At 47.3% G+C, this 18,162-nt stretch overlaps 3 protein-coding genes across 7 annotated transcripts; 1 reads left to right on the plus strand and 2 right to left on the minus strand.

Annotated features, from left to right (window-relative positions):
- Positions 1 to 970: 970 nt before the first annotated feature.
- Positions 971 to 7,565, minus strand: plekhf2 (pleckstrin homology domain containing, family F (with FYVE domain) member 2). 5 transcript variants are annotated; one of them, XM_057044434.1, is made up of 2 exons: positions 7,260 to 7,565; positions 971 to 3,985 (listed from the first exon to the last, which is right to left on the minus strand). In XM_057044434.1, the coding sequence occupies exon 2, from the start codon at positions 3,972 to 3,974 to the stop codon at positions 3,234 to 3,236; it is 741 nt and encodes a 246-aa protein (XP_056900414.1). In that variant the 5' UTR covers positions 3,975 to 3,985; positions 7,260 to 7,565; the 3' UTR covers positions 971 to 3,233. The 5 variants fall into 5 exon arrangements, with proteins under 5 accessions (XP_056900414.1, XP_056900413.1, XP_056900418.1 ...); XM_057044433.1 differs by having other exon boundaries at positions 7,221 to 7,461; XM_057044438.1 differs by lacking the exon at positions 7,260 to 7,565 and adding an exon at positions 6,801 to 7,195.
- A 3,479-nt stretch (positions 7,566 to 11,044) lies between these two features.
- Positions 11,045 to 12,746, plus strand: LOC130532108 (trace amine-associated receptor 7d). The gene is given in 3 exon segments (XM_057044431.1): positions 11,045 to 11,146; positions 11,148 to 12,153; positions 12,285 to 12,746. Coding segments are annotated over 2 exon segments (1,050 nt in total). The 5' UTR covers positions 11,045 to 11,069; the 3' UTR covers positions 12,121 to 12,153; positions 12,285 to 12,746.
- A 73-nt stretch (positions 12,747 to 12,819) lies between these two features.
- ndufaf6 (NADH:ubiquinone oxidoreductase complex assembly factor 6) lies at positions 12,820 to 16,621 on the minus strand. Its single transcript, XM_057044432.1, is given in 10 exon segments — positions 12,820 to 13,853; positions 14,317 to 14,373; positions 14,638 to 14,739; positions 15,053 to 15,186; positions 15,437 to 15,539; positions 15,637 to 15,693; positions 15,815 to 15,937; positions 16,044 to 16,096; positions 16,099 to 16,142; positions 16,395 to 16,621. Coding segments are annotated over 10 exon segments (987 nt in total). The 5' UTR covers positions 16,580 to 16,621; the 3' UTR covers positions 12,820 to 13,724.
- Between the last annotated feature and the right edge of the window lie 1,541 nt (positions 16,622 to 18,162).

Below are 18,162 nucleotides of genomic sequence, written 5' to 3' on the forward strand. Positions count from 1 at the left end.
GCAACGTTGAGTTAAGTTTATAATACAAATATTTAATGTTGAATTTGTGACAAGTGTTTCCCCCTGTATGAAGTCAGTCATTTGGTTGGATTGATAAAAAATATATTGTATAGTCACCGAAACCTTTGCAATAAACGGCAAAAAGTTGCCGCGTTTGAAATTATTATAATGGAACCACAAAGTGATTTAAATGTACAGATTTAATCTACAGTTAATCACCATCCTGCACCAACAACCATTTGATAAGTTAACAAACAGAAGATTAGATTTCTTACCTTAAATCAGTGCTGTTCTCCGGGAATAACATTCCTAAGGTCTATTCGCCTCCTTTTCGTTTATAACTGCTTTACGTGCAGATCGTTTCGAATCTGAACGTTTAGATCCACACTAAGCTAAGATATCGAATAAAATATCTTTAGTTTTATTCCAGCATAAACCCACCTGTCAACACAGCTGAATCTGGTTAAAACTTCAACATAAGCTATTTTAGAGGCTATTGTGTTTGGCATGAGTTTGCATGAACACCAGAGGATTTCTTGCACCTTAATCAGATTAATCTCGTCGCTGTGGGTTTAAAAGTTCTTTATTCTGTTTGACAACTATTAGTTTTATCCGCTTGAATTTAGCTGATTACGTAAGGAGCGCTCGGTCAAAAGCATTACCGTCTTCTTCTGCTCCTCGAGGCTGCCGCTTAAAGGCGCAACACTGCCCCCACCGGCAGGGAACCGCAACTACGTCTGAGTTTAAAAATAAGTGACGACTGCAACTGCTTTGGCATTGCTCTCAGGTAAACTACACTTAAAAACTACGTTACTGTTATAGCCGTTATTTATTTGCTTTACATTGTTCCACACTCTGTTTTAGTAAATCAAATAAATTCATAGTATCCCTGAATTTTTACTTCTTTCCCAGTTTTAGTGTAACATATTGATAGGAAAGTAAAAATAAAGTAGAGTCAACACACGACCAGTCTGGCTTTACGCAAGTCAACATTTATATACAATATAATTAAAATTCTCTGAAATTAGTAATGAACAATGGTATGTTGGATTACAATCTGATCAAAGCCCTTTTTAGAAGATTTTCAAATTAAAAACAACCCCCCGAAATTGAAGAGAAATAAATCAAGAGAACATTAAAGAAAGTAAGGAACCACAAAAAAAAGGGATTTCCGCTTCAGCCATGAAGGTTTCCACCATCGCATCGATGCTGCCAGCCCCAGCAGCACAGGCCGGCTCTGCAGGGGTGATCCGGCCCAGGTCCATCAGCTTAGGCAATATAGACCACAAGATGGGATCAATATCTGGATTATTTTAGCCTCTTTAAAAAGATATTGCTGAACATCATCTGTCACTTCTCCACAGCAGATGGTCCGAGTCCAAATTCAACGTTGATCAGGCCGATTTCTTTTTGAGGTCGTAAATCAAACATCTCTAGCTGCTGATTGGTTGTCGGCAAGTAAATTAAGCTGCAGACGAGGTCAACAGAACGAACCTAGATGGCGTCATTTCAGAGCAGAAGACGACTTTACTGCAAATGAAAACCCAGATCCACAAAAACCAACAGAACAATCTGACTTTGTTAAGCAAACTGGATCAGCCACGCTGAAGCTCTTAGTGATCATTAGTATTCTTCAAATCATTTTCACTGCAGCAACATTAACTTTCACTGCCAAAAGATTCCCTTTCTGGTCCCTGAACTGTTGCCACCAAGAGTCTCACTCTTCAGAGCCACCGAGAAGAGAAACTCTCCAGATCACATGATCTACGCTCACATGACCACCAGACTTCATCATCAGGCTGTGAAAAAGGAAGGAAAACAGAAAATAAAGCTGAGCCGCAGCGCCGCCCTTCAGGGCCAGAGCCGCAGCGCCGCCCTGCAGGGCCAGAGCCGCAGCGCCGCCCTGCAGGGCCAGAGCCGCAGCGCCGCCCTGCAGGGCCAGAGCCGCAGCGCCGCCCTGCAGGGCCAGAGCCGCAGCGCCGCCCTGCAGGCCCAGAGCCGCAGCGCCGCCCTTCAGGGCCAGAGCCGCAGCGCCGCCCTGCAGGGCCAGAGCCGCAGCGCCGCCCTGCAGGGCCAGAGCCGCAGCGCCGCCCTGCAGGGCCAGAGCCGCAGCGCCGCCCTTCAGGGCCAGAGCCGCAGCGCCGCCCTTCAGGGCCAGAGCCGCAGCGCCGCCCTTCAGGGCCAGAGCCGCACACGCAGCTCGGTTTCCTGATCCTTCTGATTAGACAGGATTCACTGTTGCTTGGGGCATTTCTCAGTTGGAAGAAGGCACTGGAGGTGAGTCTACTGGAGCGTTCATCTGCTCGGAGAGTCAAACACTGCTTCCGAGTCTTAAAAACAAACCCGCTCTTTTCCTCCGAATATTTTCTGCTTCCTTTTTTCCTGAGACAGTAAAATGAAGATAGAGAAGACAAACCAACAGCCAGTTTTCACATTTGTGCATCAGCCCTCAGAGAAAATGAGCAGCAGGTTAAAACAGTCAGTAGTTGCGGGTCTTTTGAGCTTAAGTCAAACATTTTCTTGATTTTAAAGACACCAAAATGGTGAATTATTACCTTTGAATATGAACCTGGGACATTAACTGAGGAAGATGTTAAAAGCAGCTTCATTTTGTGAGAACAGTTCATATTTGGAGACATCCATTCAAATTCAGCTTTCGCTGCCTCGTTCTTTATGGGATTCCCTTAATTTATTTCAAATCGCGACCGTTGTTAGTGAAGCAAAATGTGTTTTTGAGCTCAGAGGGAGAGAGAGGACGATCGTCTCAGACCTGAACCTGTGGTCGTTAGCAGCCTCGATTCATTAAAAATAACCTCTATCTGCTCACTGAAGGCACCAGGTGACTTTACAGGCCAAAGGTAGTGTTGGTGGCTGAGGAAAGCTGCTGCAGAACACCTTTCATTATATAAAACGCTTCTTCACAATAAATGTACAAAAATAGAGAAGAAAAATGTAGGAGCTTCCTAGAAAAACCCAAAGCTTTGTTTTTCCCTGCAGAATGTCCGACCTCTGTAGTTCGTGAACAAATACAAGAAGCCTGAAAGGTGGAAAGAGGACGCAGGTGATGGGAGGAGCACCATGTTCTGTTCTAACCAACCGTCGTCCTGACAGGGGTCAAAGGTCGCCTGGCCCCCGACTCTTCTCCCTTTAGCCACAGTTAGTGCTGGAACAGGAAGGAGAGTATTTTGGTGCGATTTCATCCTCAACCATCCCGCCGCAGGCACGTCTGCTCCTCAATCGCTGCTGTCGTCGTCGTCGTCGTCGTCCGACAGGTTGCTGGTGTTGAACTTGCTGCCCGGCCGGCTCAGGGAGTCCGAGCGCGGCGCCAGGCCTCCTGACGTCAGCTGCATGTAGCAGAACTCGCAGACGCGCACGGGCTTGGACGACTGGCTGGGCAGCAGGTACTTCTTCTCCGAGCACGGGCCGCACACCACGAGGCCGCACTTCCTGCAGTGGTGGCGGCGGCTGACGGGGGTGAACTTCACCTTCTGGCAGCGCATGCAGACCGTTGCCTCCGAGTCTGGCACCCAGACGGCGGCGTGCTCACCTGTCGGCGCTTTGCCGCTCTTCTGGACCAAGTCACTCACGCACTTCCCGATGTGGTTCATCCACTCCGACTTCTCGGTCGCCGTGGCGGCGTAGACGGCGAAGGACTTGGTGGGCGTCTTGATGAGCCAACCGTTGCGCAGGTCGCCGTCGTCGGGCACGGTGTCTATGGTGACGCTCTCCAAAGGGATGATGTGCTGCTTGTTGTACTTCTTCTTCTGAATGAGGATGTTGCCGTAGACCAGGATGTCATTGAACAGGAAGAACTGGCGCGTTTTGGGCTTCTTGCGGCAGACTTTGGTGAGAATTCCCTCACCGATCAGCACCCGGCCGGGGATGGCCAGCGGCTGACCCGCGGTGCCGAAGCAGCCCTCCACAATGGCGATCCTCTTTGAGTTGGCCTCACTGTTAGCCAGTCGGTCCACCATCTTCACCTCACCTGGGAGGAGGGAGAGAAAATGGTTCCACATTATCACCCTTTTCCCCACTTTTCATCAAAATGAGCCGTAACACAGGAGTTAATCAAATCCGTCTTCATGCTTCCTTCTTTTTTTTTTTTTTAAAGATCCACAGAACGAGAAATGATGCTAATGAGCCAGAGCAGCAGAGCCGGCCTCGTCCTCCAGTGATCTGCACACTAATAACCCGGAGAGGAAACTGCCTGATGCTGCCACAGAAGCCCCGGAGGGCAGAGAGGCTGCTGACACGTCAACACTGTAGGCAGGGCTCGCTGCCACTCCTGAGGCAAAGAGCAGCCAGCTTCATCACGCAGGATGATGCAGGGTGACAAACTCAGCAAAAGGAGGCCGAGACAGCTGGAAACGTGGCGGCTGAGGGACGCTTTTACAATAATATCATTTTCCAACTGCGAAGGCTGCGATTACACTATCGTCACGTGACAGTCGCGCACGAGCCGAGCACATGGCACGCTCCACAGCCTCGGGTCAGCCAGAACCTGGCACCACAGCTATGAAGCGGCCTGCAGCAGCACATAATGGAGGACTACAGGTGGTTCTGTGAAACCAGGTCATTTGCAGGATGCTGAACTCTCCATGCTGAACCAGTGTTTCCTGTAATGACATCCAACAGCACTGACGCGTCAGAACCAATGACTCAGATCAAACCCTCAGTGGACACGACATCCATCTTCCACAGTTCACACAGGAGGCAGAAAAAGTGGAAGGTGCGCTTGATTATTTTTTTTGGAGATCCTTTCTAATCTAGACTTTTCAACATGATGCCCCAGTGAGAAGAGCTCAAGCCTACTGGGAGCAAACTGGTGACAACACAGGCGGGCGGAATGGTTCCTGTGGGCTGTCTGCAGCACAAGGTCGAGCGTTTGGGCTCAGGGGGAAATGTGTCATGGTGCTTGCACACTGAACTCCTTAGCATCCCTGCAGACCTGACAAAGCTGTTATTACATTAATGTGTTCTTAATAACAAGAATGTATTGATACCAATCCTTAACTGACAGTGAGCGATGCTTAAACCTGGTTTCTGTCCCTGTTTTGATGAAACAGCAGTTTGACAAAATCTTAATGTTGTAATTAGAACTAGAACTAATTGGAGGTCATCACACCCAGTCAGTCCTTCCAGACATTCTTAAAACATCTGCAAACAGGATGGACAGACTTCCTGTGAAAAGCCCTTATCGGCTCCGACAGCCCAGTGTGAGACAAGAGCAGCCGTCAGATTATTTGAGGGATTACAGCGTCACGTGAACACAGAAAAGCACTGGAGGGTAATCTGCTGGACTAGCACCGCTAGCTGTTAGCTCACCTGAAACAGTGGTTTTCAAAAGCAGATTTAACAACTGAAACCAGAAACTAGGCTCTGGAGCTGGTTCCTGTTTAAGCACAAACGCATCTGTTTGTCTCAGTGCTTCAGTCGCGTCTCAGCGTGTTAGCACAGCCTGCAGAAGGTAATAACCCTCAGCTCAAAGTGCACAAACTCACCTTCCAGCACCTGGCAGGACACAAGGGTCACTTCCTGTTTTAGCTCAAGCTACATCCAGATCTTATGACCAAAGCTAGTTTACTGAACACTGAAATGTCAATGTTGATGAAAAGACGGCGAGTCCTCGAGACGTCACCTCTTCAGACTCCCACTGAAACATGGGTGTTCCGGGCTCGTGCGAGAGCAACCGTGCTACGGTTGTGAGCAGGCAGGACGGTTTAATCCTCACAGGTTCCAACAGATTACAGGTCTGACACAAGGGCACGAGCTAAATAATTAGTCAAGTACATGTCGGCACACGAAGCATCGTCCCCAATAAGAGCGATGAAGCTGTTGCCTGGTTGGGGCTGGCGCTCTGCTACCTGCTGGCCCTTTTTCAGCAGGGACCCAAAGCTGCTGAGCTCAGCTGAATGAAGGAAACAGATGGAGGATCACAGAACATTCCACAAACTCCGTCCGCTCCATTTTACTGCAAAACACCAGTTAACGTTGGATTCTGCTTGTCCAAAATGGCGACCCCCCTCCTCCTCCTCCTCCTCCTCCTCCTCCTCCTCCTCCTCAGGTGTTCTCGACCTGAAATGGCACACCGGAAGTATCCTGCTATTCTTATGTCTCTAATCTGCAGCCATTTATTCTTGGAGACATATTGGATTATGTGCTGGGTGTCAGATTACACAGGCCAGAAGGGCAGACGTGCTGCTCCTGAACAGTGAAAGGACAAGAGGCAGAACCTGTCTAACCACGCCGAGACACCTTATGCACACAATATTCAGCTCATTTGGTTGATGATTATTTCCCACCACAATTTGCAAGCTGCCCGACTCAGAACCAGGAACCATCCCATCTTCCACAGCTAAATCAGCCATAGCCTTGTGTCCGAGGAACCAACACAGTTATCCTTCCTTATAAAGTGTTTGTTCTACAGTCAGAAGATCGGGTTCGTGAGCAGACAGCAGCAATAAAATGCTCTAAAGAACAAGCTCATGGATGATGCTGAAACTGGACACACTGGACACACAATGACCTGAGCTTCAGTGGATGAGGAATTCCTCCTGGAGCCACGGGTCCGGTCCTGGACATGAGGTCATAACAGGATTAGAGGCCGTCAAAGTGGACTCTGACCACCCGCAGCACCAGTCAGACCAGCTGCAACCCTCCCAGCCTCGCTTCAGATCCAACTGAAGGAGACTTCCTATCTTGTGGTGGAGAACATTTCACCCACAGACCGTTTATTTCCTCATCGCTGTTGAAGACGTCTGACAAATCACTGCACAATTCTCCACATTTCAGCCTCAAACCTTCAACTTTCACTCCACGGTTAGTTTCGGACTCCTCGTTTCCATTCCGTCCCGACCTTCAGAACTAAGCAGGCTTTATCCCAGAGGTTTAGAAAGTCCACCCCGGCGAGAACGCTTTGAATAATGGTGACTTTTCTTCCTCTTTTCTTTACTCAGAAACAACTTTCAGGCTTCCTTCGAGGTGTCAGCGTTAGCCTGCTAGCACCAGTTAGCTTCCCAAAACACCGCTCAATTCTTGCAACTTGCTTGGGCTTGTTCAACAATAGTTGGTTTGTATAGCAACGTTTCGCAGCCCTTTAGGTTGACATGGGCGAGAGATTCGACCGTGGAGTTTGAAACATATTTATAAAGTAGAAGCTTAAGTTAGCTTGTCAAACTGACACAGCAAGAACAACTTTTCAAGGAGCAAAAACTACCGACCCGACTGCAGCCGCGGTTGTCCACTAACTTGAACTGTACCGATGGAGATTAGTTGGAGTCCGGGTACTTAGAGGAAGCCGTGTCTCCCCACACAGAAGGTCCGAGTGTGCAGATGGAACACCGAATATTCCGCCGTCGCCGCCGCCGCCGCAGCTGCCCGAAAATAATACAACATGGCAGAGGCGCCTTCACGGCCCCCCGGAGAGTCCAGCGCCACGAGTATTGAGGAAGAGCAGCCTGCCAACTGGAGGACATAACATATATCGATGTTATATATGTATCACATATATATATGTATGTGCACCGCACAGTTGGCCATTCAAGTCTATAATTCTATTTAAATTCAGAAACCGAAACTATTTGCAGATCTACGTTTTACAGCCGAATTATAATAAGCAGACGGTGCCTTTGGAAAATAAAAATAGCAACGGAATTATATATGAAATAGTTTATCCTTATCCTAAATTTGAAAATGATTATTCCTGAGCTGTATTAATAGTTTTTATGTGTATAGTTCCGTTCTCATTTTGAGTAAACCGTTTGGACTTTGGTGTTTGGGTCTCCCGGGGTCCGTGAAGGCAGCAGGGTGGAGACCTTGCGGGTCAGCAGCAGGACAGAAACGGTCCGACGAGGTGTTTGATGAGCACTTTCAGATTGACTTTACTGCAAATATGTCCTGAATAGTTTACATTATTACTGAACTTATACCTAAAAACAATCGCTCTAAGTTTGGGGAGTAATCAGGGTCACTTTGGTGGGAAAAACGTCATAACCAGGCATTCTGTTGTGCTTATGAAAAATGTAGCTAGACTTTTAAAATGCACAGGTAAAATGGAGAAAAAAGCTCAGTAGCTACAATTTTCATGCTTGTTTGTTCTGTTCCATTTACTGATGACTGATGACAGCGTGATGTCTTGGTATGAGATCTTTAATCTGGAATGAGGGAAACAAACAGATTTCTGTCCTCAAGCAGCATTTGTGGGAATGTGAGCAGCTTGTTGTGGCAGAGCCCAGCTCCACCGACGGCTCGTGCCAACCCAGGCACAGCAGGCTCTTATTCTGCACTGGCAGCACCGCGGGGCTGTTTGGAGGCTCCAGGAGGACAATAAAGATGAGCCCCACACACAGCTGGTGCACTACTGTTGGTGCACTCCACTATCACAGGTCCTGCTTCAGCGGAGTCCGTTCAGCTTTAAACGTCATAGATTTCCCCGAGGACATAAACCCTGAGACTTGTGTGACTCTGGGACAGGAAATGCTTGGACCAACACAGTAGAGATCCCCGTCAGCCCAGAGGGGACCAAAGCCACCCGACACACAGGTTCTCAGGGCTCTGAGGCAGCTCAACCCCAGAGGAGGACATTCTAAATCAAATGAAACCTTCACAAGGTTCGTCTTTATTTGTCCCACAGTATTTTTGTAACTGATGGAATCAAACAGCTTTAATTCCAATTGTCTTCAAACGCAAAATTACACACAAGCTAAAGATTTGCTGCACAAAGAATCCTCTGGGAATTATTACTCTTCTTGTGTTCTTTATCAGATTTTGAGTGGAGATGAAGTTCCTGTCAGATCTTATTTGCTTCGCTATGGGGCAGTTTGCTGACGGGCCGGGCCCATCCTGCAGTAGCTGGGACGTCAGCGTTGTTGTGACATGATGCGTGTTTATGGCCAGAGCTCGAGGAACCTTCCCAATGTCCAGAACATCAGATCGTCTATGAAATCATGAGATTGTGTTGATCACTGAGCCCGGAAAAGAAGACAAATCCTCCCTCAACGCAGCCTAAAGGTGCGGACAAATGGAGTGTAGTCTCAGGGGTCCAGAGGGGCTGCACTGGACAGGACGAGAAGATGGAGGCTGTGGACCACATGCGCTCCGTCGGAGGAGCAGCAGAGAGAACGTTGGGTTTTAAGATGATGTAACATGAAGGCGTCCACACATTTATGAGCCTGTTGTGTAAAATCAGCTCAGCTCTGCTGATATTAAACACTCTTATATAAATGCAAAGAGCAGCGAGAGGACAGATGCTGACAACTGTAATGGTTTCATAGCACCCCCACCCCCACCCCCACCCTCCCCCCAGCGGCCGCGTGGACACACGATCCCAAACAAAGATGACATCATCGCACATTCAAACGTGCAGAGCAGCTCAGCCTCCTGCGGACTCTCCCATCTGTCGCCTGAAACCCTCGGCAACAGAAGCCCCCCCACGCGCTGGTGCATGTGGGGGGGTCTGAAACCGCCGAATGAGCGAGCTCGTCACAGTCAGGGCAAATTAACTCAACGGCCGAACGGTGGCGTGTCGCCTTCTCAGCGTCCTCGCTCGGCCTCGCGAGCTGCTGTGTCACACACGCACACACACACACACACACACACAGAAATGATCTTTGAAACCACAATAATTTGCCCTGTGGTCTCTTCTGCTCTGTCACATAAGCCTCATCTGCAGATCAGAGGGACACTGGACGAGCGTCCGGGAGGACATCCCAGCACAGGCGCGTCCTCAGCGTCCAAACTGAGGAGGGACACCTAATGACAATGAACCTGAGGACCGAGACACACCTGTGGAAACTAGATGAGCAGATTAGAAAAGAATCCCTCTGGAACCTTCGTCTGGCTCAGCGGTGGACACACGTGGACACTTTTAAAGAGAAATATCAAGTGAGACAGAAAGCTGAACTCTTAAGCCAGCAGCACCAGCACCAGCGCACGCACACGCGTCCCCTCCAGAGCACGCACACGCACCCTCCAGAGTATGCACGTCATCCTCTGCTCCGAATTTGCGGTCCTTGATTCTGCGTTTGTGCTGGGAGCGCGAGGACAGCCACGCACGCATCGTTCTGCGTTTGGAGGGAAACTTGATTCTTTAAGTAAGTTTTGTGTTTCTTATTGAGTAATTTCATCCCGGAACCCTCACATGGGAATCCAATCCTGTTACAAGAATGTGGAAATTCATTCAAGCTATTGAGATTATTGGTTAACTTGTTCCTTGTTGTTTTTCCTGTCGATTTGATGTTTTTGTCTTTGCAACCTGAGATTTTTCACTGCAGCTGGAGGAGGTTCGTGCGTGGCTGCGCGTGCGTGTGAGAGCGAAGACTTTGTGGTTTATAATGATCATAATCAGCCTTTTCTGTAAATTTGTAGATTTATTAAAGCTCAGTATGTGTTAAATACGCTTTTTTCAAATCAACGCTAAATATTAAACCACAGCAACAATAATTGTGATTCTTATTATAAAAACTTATGCTGCCGTTTGGATATTTAATGAATGCTTGACGTCATCTGGTCAAATCAGTTTGTGTGAACAAAATTGGAGAAATCGGAATTTTGTCAAGGTTCTGTCAAGTTCGCACGGTGGTTTGTAGAACATGGTTCTGGGGGATGTTCTCCAGGAACCGGCCAGATTTGTGGATTAAACGTGCTACAAGCAACATCTGATATTTGTTTACTACTACAGATGTTGCTCTGCAGAGGTCAGATTATGACGTTATGGAACTGCCCACTACAGACAGCTGGATCAGTCACATGTCAGATGATGTCACATCCGGTGTAAACTGTAGTTTATCATAGGAGTGAAAAAAGAACCGCCACATACACATTACCCAATGGGAGCCATTGTTAACTAAAGTTGTGCTAATCATGAATATTTTTCCATCATTCATTAATCTCTACTTTATTTTACATGCTCTATTAGAAGAGGTTCTGACTTTTAAACCATCACCCTGGTGGAACTGGTTTTGCCAGAAAAGGTGCTGATGCAGCCGTTTTGACTGCTCCAGATCATGACCCCAAACTTCTCCTCTGTTACTGATTCCAGGCGATGACCTGCTTCCGCAGCAGCTTCTACCATGATTGAGAGCAGCACCTCCTCCATGTTGGATGGAGCCGAGGCGGCGCCGTGCAACATATGCTGCTGCACCCTGGCCAAAAGTCCTGCTGGTGTCCTTCATGGTGCTGCTGATTGGAGCCATCTTGGTTGGGAACTTGGTGACTCTGGCTGTGATTCTCAGCACTAAACACTTCCACACACCACAAGGATACCTGAAGGCCTCGCTGGCTGTCGCTGACCTGGCTGTGGGGGTGTTCGTGGTGCCGTTGTCCGTCTACGCAGAAGTTTACCTCATGACCACTGACTCTGCTCCAGAGTGGACCTCATACAACTCGCAGTCTGTGAGTTTCCACCCTTGCAACCTTATCGGACCCATCTTTGCCGGGTGCACCCTGGTGTCCATCACGACCATCTTCCTCATGACCATTGAGAGGAGCATCGCCGTGTTGAGGCCTCTGCACAGGGACTCTGTGATCACACGGAAGAGGACCACGGTCCTCATCATCTTCTCCTGGGGGGCCAGTTTCTTTTTGGCCGTGTCTCCGATGCTCTTCAGCAGAGAGATCGCTCTGGAGTACAACTCCTGCAGCCGCATGTGCAACTACGCTCTGGGCAGCTTTGGCGAGTTCTCCAGACAGGCCTGGAAGATCCTGCTCCTCTTCCCCGCCTTTGATTTCACGCTGTTGGGTGGGACTGTGGTCATCAACATCATCTCTCTGTCCAGCATCAGGCAGCACTCGAAGCGGCGGAAACATCTGGCCAAGTCAGAGAGCCACACCACCTCCAAGCCGACCTTCTCAGACATCAAAGCAGCCAGAACTATCGGGACGCTGACGGTGGCGTTTACCGTCTCCTTCACGCCCATCGCCGTCTTTGTGGTTGGAAATGTTTTGGGGAACAAATGGTGCAACTTTTCCTTTTTTGCCTTCTGGATTTTGACCAGCAACAGCTGCTGGAATGTCATCATTTACAGCGTGAGAGACCAGAAGTTCAGAGCGCGTGCGTACCAGCTCTTCAGGCCAATCCAGAGGAAAAACACCAGCGAGACCCAGAAGAAGATCAGAGACTGAAAGCTTGAGCTGAACTGTCAACCAGCAGACTCGGTATGGGATAATTATGGGATGTTTCTGCATGCACTCTGACCCCAGGATTTTCCATTCCCTGATAAATGTTTATCAGTCATTTCTTGACTTTATTGTGATCAATTGTTTCTGTTTTTGTGAACACACATTAGATGTACGCCAAACCTAAACAATAACAGAACCAATAATCTACGTAGGACTGGTGATGGACGCTTCTTCAGCTTTGGAGACGGTGTGGTTCCTGCAGGACAGCAGGAAGCTGCTGCTCTGGCTGTCAGAGAGGAACCAAGCCCAACATGTTTACAGTTGATGTATTCAAACAACTCTGACCCGGCTAAGGCCCCAGAACCACTGGAAGGACTCATCAAGCATCATCAAGTTACCAAGGAGCTGGACCTGATAGCCGACAAAAAGTCCCCACAGATACGAATATGATCATCAGAGTCCAGCGAGGTCAGACTGGGCCTCTGATAAACAGGATATTTCTGCTCCCAATAATGTGTCCATAGTCTTCACAGCATTTCTGTTTCTATTTCCAGACTCTTCCATTAAGAAACATTATATGTGGTTCAGGAGGACACTTGAATACAAATAACATTAAAATCTGAATCTGCCCATCTGTTCTGATTTACCATAGTGATCTCATATAATTGAGTAGATGCTGTCTCCTTGGCAACAGGTCAGCTCTTTTCTTCAGTGCATTAGTGGTTTCTTTATTAGTCTGATTCATGTGATTTTTTCAGGTTGGTTTCACAGTTTTCAGCACATTTTCATCCATTAACTCAGGTAAAACAAATTAAACTGCAGCCTACATTCACAGTTCAGATTAGCTCTTCATATTTTATCACAACCCCTTAAATCATTTTAATTGATTTACACTTTCTTTTACTCTTCAAATTGGCGTATTATTTCTCTCTCACAAGAGCGCGTTTAGACATGTGCTAACACTACACGACCAGCAGGGGGAGGGGGAGGCCACAGCTCCTGCCTAAATTTATGACGTCAACATTGACATGGGGACAGTTTTTGTACCACCAGACCGTAAAGTCCTGAACAAACATCCTGAAGAAGAACAACCTGCTCACACGGTGGACTGTCTAGTACCTGAAGTTCTCCACACCTTTCTTACATAAATGGAGTCTGCTTCAACTCTCTACTTCTGGTCTACACCAACTATGAACACACTGAATGAGTCTGGACAGGAGGAGAACTCACAAGGTGACACCCACACACCCGGTTCCAGAAGCTCTTTGGTGACTAAGCAACGTGCATGTCCGTACTGATGCAAGCCCTCGACTGTGACTCACAACTGCTGAAAGAGGAGCTTTAGTCATCATGAGCCTCCGCGTTACAGTTCCATATAATTAAGGCTCGGAAAGAACCGAACCCAGCAGATCTAATCCCACTTCATCAAGGTTTATTCTCTTCAGGGTTTATAATTTTCTCTTCCTGACCAACAGCGCCTGATTCAAACTCTCGCATTCGTTTTTTATCACGACCCGTTTTAATTTTCCTAATTTTTTAAATAAACATCAGTATTTTACAGAGTCTGGGCCGGTGGGGCCCTTAGGTGGGGCCCCAGGGACCTGAGGTCAGTAGGTCTTCTTCCAGGAGCGGAGGTACAGTTGCAGTGGCAGCAGGGGGTTTCTGGCTTGCAGACTTGGATGGAAAACATCAAAATGGGCCCGTCTCACTCTCTGCAGGTAGTCCTCCAACACCACCTGCAACACCACAGAAGAAGAGCCCTGATCTGACCTCGAGCTCTCCAACACAGAGGATGTCATTAACATTTAGTGTCAACATGGAGGTTTTTGTTGAAATGAGCTACACTGCAAATGCTTCTGATAACTCTGAAATGTGTTTGTGTTCCAGTTTAAAATAAAGCGTCCTCTTGCTGTGTTTCTATCGACGAGGCTTCAGTGTTCCTCAACCAAACCTGCAAATGACTAAAGTTTCAGTGAGAAAATCAAGCTGTTAGATGCACGAGATCCTCATGCGCAATCCTGAATCGGCTCAGCAGCACTGCAGACTGGGGACTGGACACTGCATTGGACAACGTTTATTTCCTTTATCATTATAATATCTTTTGACTATGATATTTATTTACATTATATTATCAATCACATCCTGTTGATTGCATCGTTTAGTAAATGCGGGCATTGGATCCGAGCCCGTTTAACTCACCGTCTGGAGGAAGGCTGGACAGGCAGCAGCTGGGACACGTTTGCCGAATGATCGGGCCTGAAAATAACAAGTAACAACAAACAGAATCTCTTATTTTCAATATTTATATGCTGGAACATACTAACTTTGGGGAGAACAAATCTAATTTAAAGACATTTTAGGACTGCAGGTAAAGCAACATTAGCAATAACATATAAAATACTATAAATTAAACTAAAACTTTGACAGTTGTTGCTGTCACCGGTGTCTCCGCCAGGAGGCGGTATTGTCTTTACATATATCCATACAGGTCATAATTTAAGTCCTCCTGCGAGCACCTACGTGTTGAAGATGTACATGAGCCTGGCTGGCAATGTCGTAGACAACATCTCGGACATTCTGCTCTCTGCTGTTGCGGATAAAGTCCTCTTGAGAAGCTCCGTGCTGCAGAAACACCAACAGACCGATACTCAGTTGATACGCACAGTCAAATGCTTCCCTGAAGGTGGCTAAAACTACAACTAATCAGACTCAGGTGGGTAATAAATATAAATGTTCAGTCAGCAAATGTAGTGCTGCAGTGATGGAGCAAAGGCAGATGTTTGGAGACAGGTTTGTAGCTTTAGAGTGATGGAGCAAGAGCGCCCCCCTCAGTCAGCACAGGGGATTATATAACCAGATGACGGTCACAAATTTTAATTAGAATCCTAATCTCATATTTCTTATCTTAACCTGAAAATAAGAAATAAGGCCTCACCAACATGCAGACGTCCATTGGCAGGTAGACCTTCCGCCGACTGCTGTGGTACGGCGTTGCTCTCAGACACGTCGTTATTCCCTGAGCTTTACCGATGTGACTTGCTGCATGGTCTGCATGCACATCTTTCACGCCTGAAAAATAAATCAAACAGATGTTTACAGAATCGGGCTTTAAGCAGAAGTCATTGAAAGTCAGATACCAGACACACACCATTCATTCAAATCCTTTTTAACAATGTGGATGTGTCTGAGCTGCTGCTTCATATAAAGAACTGGTGCTTCAAACGTTACTGAAGCAGATGAGAGAACCTCTCCAGGTGCGGTGGATTATGAGTATGTATGAAGAGCTCAGTAGTGCTACAGAAAGGTTCAGCTTTTTCACCTAAACACTCCAGCAGCAGGTAAATGAGGGAAGATTGTGTGTTCTCTGAATACGCCTCCAGCTCCTGGAGGTTTCTGTAGGCTCTGTCGTCCAGATCTTTCTCCTGCTCGGACACAGAACTGATTTTCAAAGTCTCATCCAAGTATTTTTATAAGAACTCAGTTATCTAGCAAAGAAAAAAGATTTTGATCCTATCTTACCCTGTCTGTTATAATCCTCAGCAGCCATCTTTTTGTTAAGTTGTGCTTCCTCACCGCCTGGAAATAACAACCAGATGTCATCAAAAGAGGGAAGCAGGTAGTCAGAGTTCTGCAGGAGTGCGACGCCACCTCATGTGAGTGAGTTTGAAACAGCTGGACTTCTGTCAAAGGTATTTACCCTCCACAGCTCGGTGCCGATGGGTTGGCTGGGAGGGTCGTCGCTGTAGATTTCCTCGATGGCCGTCTTCCAGAACTGCATCCGCATCAAACCAAGGGTCTTCTGGGAAACCGAGTCCTTCACCTTGTAGAGTGTGGTCATATGAAAAGAAATGAGAAAACTTTACAAGGACTTCTTTTTACATAGGTAGCAACTGCTTTACATCCAGCTGGGCTGTGGAAATACCTGCCTGTGCTAGCTCCACATTAAAAGCTCTCAGAGCCAAAGAGGAGCGCCGTGCATCTCTGGGAGGAGGAGAGAGGACACGAAACCATCATAATCTCTGGACCTGAGGGGCAGCAACAGTTGGCCCTCATTTCATTTCAGGTAACAAAAAAGTGGCTTAGAAAGATAATTCTAGTTTTTTTATTGTCTGACATAAGTTATAAATATAAACAATAGAACCCACATCATTAAAAGATATCATATAAAATATGCTACATAATAAAACAATACACCAACTTAAATATTGAACATAGAACTCATCTCAGTTTAGCCTGCTGTCAGGCTTTATCGTAGCATAGACGCAGTTAGCACCGACCTGACCAGATCCAGGCAGTACTTTTCACTGAAGCGGGAATCTGTGGCGCTGGTGGACGCTCTCACACTCTGTAAATCGGTCGATCTTTGTACACAAACGCTGGGTAATGTCGTTCTGTTAAGCGCTCGGTAAAACGGCACTTTGCTTTTTAATAGTCCATGTATAATGCTATTGCTAGCTGCCATGATCCCTGTCACCTTCCACTTGTGTCACTTTAATTTCCTTCCCCTCACCCTGAAGAGTTCCGGGCACTGTCTGCTACACTAATTTGTGTCGCAAAATTAATGCAACGGTTTCAATGTTAATCTTAGTCTTCCGTGTAAATCTGATAAATTGTTATCTTAAAGCTGTTTTATTTCCATATCTGAACTGATCTTTTACACTCTGAAAGATGCATAGAGCGATTTTGTGGAGGCACTCTCAGCGAGGACGGTCATGGGTCATAATGCCAAAGGCAACCTGGTCCTTGCTAATCTCCATGGACAGATGGAAAAAAGAGGGTAAACTGCCCTGACATGCACCAACACGGGTGCACACAGCAACAGTCAGAAGCACCACATCTGTGTGTCAGCGTGGCAGGAATCTGGGAGGTGGCAGAGTTTCTGAAGGAATTCGGTGTGATCAGCGTCATCATGCTGGATGGCGGTGAGTCCTTCCACCATCTTGCACGTCCGCCCGTGCCGCTGCCGACCCGCTGACTACAGCAGACGTGGTAGATGTGTGGTGGGACAGTGTCAGCGCTAGAGAAGGCTGGCAGGGCGCCGCCACCTGTGATGCCAGCCATCCACCTCTGTAGGAAGGCTCAAAGCGTCTGTGAATGAGCCACATGCACAGGATGGACATTAACAGTAACAGTGACATAATAGCACACTGGAAGATAATTAAGGGACGACTTGAAACGTCAGTAATTACTGAAGCGATTTGGTTTGTGGCTCGATTGATGGGTGAACCGTCTGGTGAGTCTCCCAGTTTGAAACCTTCATAAAACTGTGTTACAACTGAATTATGGCCAGCAGTGATCATTATTAATGCTTCTTTCTAAATGTTAACCTTAATATTTCCTGTTTCAACATTAGAAGATGTCACTGTGAGGTCTTCTTGTCTTTTCCAAGGTTAAGTGTGCCCTCCAGGTCACTATGGCCACGGCTGCAAACACACCTGCATGTGCTTTATGAGAGCTCTTTGTTACCAAGCTGCATCTGCCCCTCAGGTTTCCATGGCAACCACCGTGAAGCTGTTTCTTAGCTTCAACAATTCAGGGAAACATTTTTAACCAAAAGGAACTCCGTAAACAGCTGATTAAAAAGAGGAGTTTTCAGTTGGAGCTGTGACAACTTCAGACTAAATTGAACTTGTGAAAACATCTCCAGTTTCTTCAGTTGTTTCTGAGAAAGCTCCAAACCCATGAGGAAGCTTGTGACCTCTGATCCCATCTGATTGGGATGCCGACTGGACTACACGGCAGGGCTCTCAACCCCTCACACCCCCCACCACCATGAAAACTTTAATCCAAGAGGTGACAGAGTGACGCCAATGGGCGCGTCCTCCTGGGTCCTACGGTCTGTCTTGTGCTGAGACGTCAGTGTGAGCACCGGTGTGCATGTGACCCACAGACAGGAAGTTGTGTCATTACTGGCAGCAGATGTTTGAATCCTTAAGACAACAGGAGGAAGCCTACAGACACCAAGCCTTTCTGACTGTCAGGCTCAAACCTCACGGAGCATGACGGTCGATCACAACAGAGTCGCTTTTCTCTCTCTGTGGACAA

The sequence above is a fragment of the Takifugu flavidus genome, chromosome 10, assembly GCF_003711565.1.
Source record: "Takifugu flavidus isolate HTHZ2018 chromosome 10, ASM371156v2, whole genome shotgun sequence".
Taxonomy (NCBI): Eukaryota; Metazoa; Chordata; class Actinopteri; order Tetraodontiformes; family Tetraodontidae; genus Takifugu; species Takifugu flavidus.

Bases quoted from the DNA above. Each gene is read 5' to 3' on its own strand.
- plekhf2 (XM_057044434.1), bottom strand. From the start codon at position 3,974: ATGGTGGACCGACTGGCTAACAGTGAGGCCAACTCAAAGAGGATCGCC.